Source organism: Syngnathoides biaculeatus, chromosome 13 (genome assembly GCF_019802595.1).
Source record: "Syngnathoides biaculeatus isolate LvHL_M chromosome 13, ASM1980259v1, whole genome shotgun sequence".
Taxonomy (NCBI): Eukaryota; Metazoa; Chordata; class Actinopteri; order Syngnathiformes; family Syngnathidae; genus Syngnathoides; species Syngnathoides biaculeatus.
The window spans coordinates 19,058,982-19,065,419 of NC_084652.1; the positions used below are offsets into that span (position 1 = coordinate 19,058,982).

Here is a 6,438-nt window from a genome sequence, read left to right on the forward strand (position 1 = left end):
TGTTTGCCCCCCCCCCCACACACACACACACACACACACATTTGCAGGCTATTCGCACCCTACACTGTACGCAGTAGTTTACACTAATCCGTTCTATAAACGTTGCATGGTTTAAAAAACCATTTAGGCCTTAATGTCACTCAAGAAGTCCTCATGTATAGTTTCAATGACACCATTGTATTTTGTATTATACCGTTCTAGTGAGATGTTTGCCCTTCAAAACTTGAACAGGAGTTGACAAGAATGTTGTAAAATTATCAAATGCACCTGTAAATAATTTGTTATGGGTCAGAAGAATTCCATTGTACAATATAGCTCAATGTACAAAAATAAATATAAAAAATATATACACACGGCGAGAGAAACTCAATATTTTTGTTCCCAACTTGTTAAATAGTTTTAACCTGTGTCACAATTAGATGCCCCCCGCCATTTTATTTTATCAATACAGTATAGAATTTTCCCCTGAAAGAGGATATAAGACCCTAACAATGAACAGTGTAATTACCACATCACAAAGTGATATTTTGGAAGAGTATAGACTCTTGAATGTACTTCTTTTTTTTCTGCCATAATCAGCATTCATGAAACAGCAGAATCAATCTCCAACAAAAACACTCAGCACCACTAATCTTTCTTTTTTTTTTATTTGTTCAAGAGTAGAACACAAATCCATGAAAAGAACAACTGAAAAACAAGCTTAACAGTCATAGAAACAAAAGCATCTGACTCTTGTCAACAATTTTAGACAAGAACCTTCATTGACTGCTCTGTGAGAGTCCAACTGTTTACAGAAATGTTCTCTATCAAGGCTGCCTGAGAGAAAATAAACTACTGGTGGTGTTTTGTTATCTTCCCACTGTGCTCTAACACAGATTCATATCGGTGAGTTTTGGAGGCCCAAGAAGCTGGAATTCCCTCAAACCCAAGCTGGAAGAAAAAAAAAAACGGGCAGTATTAGTCGTGTAGTGAGTGTACATTTGTAGTGTGCACTTTAGGCAGTAGATGTTAAATACTAACTGAAGAATTGATCCTACCTGTGCACCAAGACAAGCCCCAATAAAGGAGCCTCTGCTACAGGTGCATCCCCCACAGCGCATGGTTTCTCTAACGGCCTGCTCATAGTTCTTGGCTGTAAGGACTCCATGCAGCGCTGCTTGGAACGCACCAGGTAAACCTAAAATGAGACGATTTGTTGATGAGATCACAGCTACATTTCGGTCCTTTTTTAATTCATATTAACAAATTTAAAGTAAGACAAGTAAAATTGACACCTCAGGTGTTTGGGAAGATGGCTGGAATAAGCTCCTGGGGAGTTTTGGATAAATTTTCCTTTACCTGAAGAATATGCCCTGAAAAATAACCACAAATCAAACTTTATATCTTAACTGTCACAGTGAGGTTTGCTCAAATGAGTCAGTCAGCTTGGGTCGGTACCGCAACAACATATTGCAACACACATACCAATGACAGCTTTGTCCAAATCCTGTCTTTGTTTTCTGTTTGGGTCATTGAGCTGTCCGATAACAACATCCAGAGCTTTCGGATCAGGACCATTTAGGATGAAATACTCCAAGAACCTTAGGAAAATACAACAATATGGTTGCTCAAATGTTCAAATTGTTAATCCTAACTCATTAATTCAGCTTTTTGACAATACAGAGGATCACAGTGCGACACTCCATAACCTGTTTGGGATTTCAGTCCCTTTGCAAAACTGAAGGCTTGGTTGGTTGGTTAGTTGGATTAAGAAAATATCCATAAATAATGCCTTGAAATCTTGTGGCTTGGTATCAGAAGTACAGTGCAATAGCATTCAATTATTATTTTTTTATGCAAGTTTGAAAAAAAATGGATATGTAATTTTTTTTCTCTCACTTGACTCCTGAGACTGGAAATGTTCTGTTTCCAGAGCTGGCTTACAATGCACAATATGAATGAGTTTGCCCACTTTGAAAGTAGGCTATTTATCAATTACTCAGAGAACACAAAAGCAATTTTTTCGAATGTTGATGCCAATTAAAGTCACTTCTTGTTGAATTCTTCTTATCTTAATACACATTTTTGATTTGTAGGCTTTCCTTGGTACAAAGATTGTGCAAAAAAGTGCATCTCAATAAACTAGTATAAAAATATACGTGTTTGTTTCAACTGTTGGATTCAAACTGAAACAATTTAGACATATTCATTAATTACAAGAACACATTTTCTACATTAAAAATAATGTAATTGTTTTTAGAATTTGTAATATTACAATTTTTTGAAAATGTGAATTTGGGTTTTTAAAATTTTTAATCATCAAATTTTAAAAATATTTTTTTTCAGGTACTCCTGCATTCCAAAAATGTGTGGTAGGTTAACTGAAGGATATAAATTGTCTATAGGTGTAAATATGAGTGTAAAAGGTTGTTTGTGTGTCCTGTCATTGGCTAGCATCCAGTTACCAGTACCCCAAAGCTCAGCCAGAGTCAAATGGGAGAGGCTTCAGTACGCCCGTGACCAAAGTGTTGATAGGCGATCCGGAAAATGGATGGACGGCTGGAGTTTCATGTTTTGAATTAAATCATTGAAATTATCTTTTCCACTGTACTCGTCACCGTGAAGAAACAGTGTCTTCATGACAGTGCATGCTCATTGGCTGTCATCTTATGAACGCAGTGATACTACATTGAAAGCTTTCTGGCTGCAGCTGGAAATTATGTTGTATTGAGATTATTACAAATTCTTCACTCCATTTTCTATATGCTTTATCCTTATGAGGATCATGGGTGAGGTGTAGTCCCTCACTGTTGACTTTGGGCCATAATCAGGGCACACCACGACCTGGTCACCAGTCTGGAGAGAACTAATGCATTACCACAAGTGTGACCAGAGTCAGCAGTCAAGGTCACACTGATGTACTAAAAATGTATTCTCGTCGTGAAGTTATAGCAAAGCGCTGCCAAAGAGATACTGACCTGGCAGCTGCCAAAGTCTCTGCCACACACGCGTCATTGTTTTGTGTGACCCGGATAGCCTGCTCAACCTTTTCCAACATGTCTGGTTTCCCTGCGTAAAAAGCCACTATGGGAGCAAGTTTAGCTATTCCATCAATCTGACAGTCTGTCTCACAACCTGTAGATCATACCGTATTATGGTTAGTTGTTTCTTTTCATTGTGTCATCACTTACTTCAATCTTAGAGCCCAAGTTTATTTCACCTGTCTCCTCTTTGTTAGAGTCCACATTCTTCAGAAAGCTTTTCAAACTCGCATGTCTCCACGGTCCCTCAATGGGGAGCTGAGGTCTTGGACCTGCAAACAAACAAAGGATTACCATAGTAGTGAGTAGAAAATGCAAGAAAATCACAAAATGTGTGTATCTTCATCAAAAACATCAAGGGTCCGGACTTAAAATATGTATACGTATGGCTTCTTACCGCCTCTCTGCCTGTAAGGATCATTGACAGGCGTGTCGTACTCTGACCCCGGCCCAAAGAATTTTAGTGTGCGCTGTTTTAGATCATCAATATTCAAACCTGATCAGAGGAATTTGACAAATCAGATTGAAGTCAAGATTCAAATATAACAGGAACATCTAAAGACAATAAGCAGGCATTTGAAGATAAAATAAACATTTCCATTCAGTAATGTAATTTCATTGCCATCTACTTTTCTGGATAACTTGAAGCTTCAAATAGTTCTCACAATAAACTATATATAATTACAAATATTAATGGGATTATGTTTGGCCAGAATGTGGCTGTTGATTAGCGTGTCAGTAAGATGTGTCACAAAAGTCGACCTTGACACTCAGACAAAGACTCAAGCAGGACATATGCTTGGTCCCCATAGCAGCTCTGTTGACCCGTCTGTCTCCTGTAGAAGGGGTTGGCCGATTTCGGGTGGAATTCTGGATTCGGCTCCTGAGCCAGGATCTCTTGCAGCTTCTGAAGGTCGTAGACCCAGTGGAGCGGCTGCGCTGTAAGTTACAAGTCATCATGTAAGGTAAAAACAAGTTTTTTTTCTCATTGTGACATACAGTATAATTGATTGGTTCTAAGAGTATTTGTTACATTTACATATAAAACACACTAAGTGGAGCAGTTCATAGCTGGTGAACACATCTGCCTCACAGTTTTGAGGACCGGGGTTCAAATCCCGGCGTCCCTGTGTGGAGTTTCTGTGTTCTCCTCGTGCCTGTGTGGGTTTTCTCTGGGTACTCTGGTCACCTCCGTACACCCCCAAAAACATGCATGATTAATGCAGTTCTCAAACTTTTTGGGCCTTTTTTTACAGGCACAATCACAACGCCAAATAAATATTCTCTAACTTCCAATGATAGCAATTACATAATTTAGCTGGTCTGGGTTTGGTATTACCGAACAAATGAAAACCTTCATCAATCGTCTGTTAACAAGAAATTTAGTATGACAAGTGAGAATCCAAGTGTAAGGATGACAGATTTAAGCAATATTTCAATCATATCTAAAGATTTGATTGGCCCAGGGCTACAGTAGGAATATTTGGCATTGTTTTATTGGCATGTGTTCCTATGTGTAGGTATGAACTGTTTTTAATCTATCATACTACATATCCATCCATCCGACACTAGTTTGAGAATCTATTCATCACTTATTTATCTGAATTGGTGTAATGCCGCTGTTTGGTGACTAATATTAGGTCATACGGAAACACCCGCGCATAAAAACAGATGGCAGATATTTAGAAATTATTTCTTACAATTATTTTACAAACACGAGACTGTTTACTTTATAAATTGACCATAAAGAAATTGAAAATTGAAATAATCTGTGTTCAAGGTTGCATTTAAAAACTATTCTGTGCTGTAAATGACCTGCTGCATCTGCAACTGCTGATCCCACAACAGCTCCTACTGCTCTGCTAGCCACTGCTGCCATCTGTGGAACAACATTAAGTTTTCAATGTTCGGATAGGAGACACAAGCATATTTTGCTTTAAACAGCAGCTCTAGCCATTAAATCTCGACTCGTTTGCGTCATTGATTACCTTTCTTTGTTCATCTGCTGAATAACGTCTTGTGTGCAGGCCAACACAATTCCGTTTTCACTGACAGCTCTTACATAAAACTAATGTTCTGTTTCGCCACGACAGGAAACAAACAAGAAGAAATGAACATTTTCTTTGCTATAGCGCCCCTCAAAGGATAGTAGCTGTAACACCTCAACAACGTCGTCACCAAAGTACGTTTGATAATGCAGTAGTTGTTAACAAGAAAGACAAGTTATTATAATCCATCATATAATTTTTTGGTCTATCCCAACCGTTAAAAGTACACTTCTTATGAAGTATTGTATGTTATACAGAATATACTTTTACTGTTTAGAGTAACCCTATTACTCCAGGCACCAACTGCAACACATTCAGTATTTCCAAAATATATCTGGATGAATTAGGATTTAATTGATTAAATCATAAACTAATTTTAGTATTACTCTAATTAGGCCTGCGAAGAGGCAACCGTGACTCTAACGTGACCCACTGGCTTGACAACAGTGACGTATGCCTATTGATATCTGAAATTAAGATAATATCATGACGTTTAAAAGATATTTTCTCACCACTTTCTTTCATGATTTCAAAGACGTTACTGATTTGTGTTTTGGAAGAATATTACCTATTTGCATCAGACATATGGGTTTATTTAGTTAGTCGTGTGGAAAAATAGTTCATATTATTTAAAACCAAGAGCCACTACGCATGCCATATCTTATCCTGATTGCGACTGCACTTTACATTGTTACACGTTCATTAATTACAGGCTTGTTGAAGTTTACTTTTCTTCCAAGAACTCAGATTTGTCATTATTAATGTCACAGTCGACATATGCAACGGTCACCGATCCATTAGTTATCCTAATAAAAGATGATGACACACAGCTTATCTGCGTATGAAGTGTCACAGCGTCATAATGTTCAGCGCGTAGATGTGGAACAGCAGCTGCTGTGTAGATTACAAGCTGTAAAGTAGCTGCGCAGTGGAATCTGGAGCATGTAATCGTATGATGTTCAACTGTACCTCCTTCTGCTATCGCTGCAAAATGTTCACAGTTACAGTGAATAAGTTTGATTCCCCATTATTAGTGACAACACACATTGCTGGTTTCATGTTACATACGCACACACAGAGTACATCCTCCAAGTGTTTCCTTCAAACCAAGTCCTGTAATACTGTACGCTTGCATATCTTGCTACAGATAAGAAGGGTGGCTTGGTTGACCACATTTATTTTTAGTTTCAATTTGTAAAGTAATAGGTGACCATGTTAAGCATTCATTGCAAAGGGCACACTTGAAGGGGCGGGGGTGTCTCAGTCTCTAGTGAAAATCTCTTTTTAGGATTATGCTGTTATTCAAATGCATCGTTAGCAGGTGCGCCAACCTCTCCTCGTCCGTCTTCTCATTTATGTCCCTAAGTGAC

At 38.2% G+C, this 6,438-nt stretch overlaps 1 protein-coding gene across 1 annotated transcript; it reads right to left on the bottom strand.

The window, feature by feature from the left end:
• Nucleotides 1-628: 628 nt before the first annotated feature.
• On the bottom strand, nucleotides 629-5,161 carry LOC133511190 (crystallin J1C-like). Its single transcript, XM_061839883.1, has 10 exons — nucleotides 5,009-5,161; nucleotides 4,836-4,899; nucleotides 3,783-3,959; nucleotides 3,418-3,516; nucleotides 3,200-3,292; nucleotides 2,958-3,114; nucleotides 1,465-1,580; nucleotides 1,275-1,352; nucleotides 1,038-1,177; nucleotides 629-930 (listed from the first exon to the last, which is right to left on the bottom strand). The coding sequence occupies exons 2-10, from the start codon at nucleotides 4,897-4,899 to the stop codon at nucleotides 832-834; spliced, it is 1,023 nt and encodes a 340-aa protein (XP_061695867.1). The 5' UTR covers nucleotides 5,009-5,161; the 3' UTR covers nucleotides 629-831.
• Nucleotides 5,162-6,438: the final 1,277 nt, after the last annotated feature.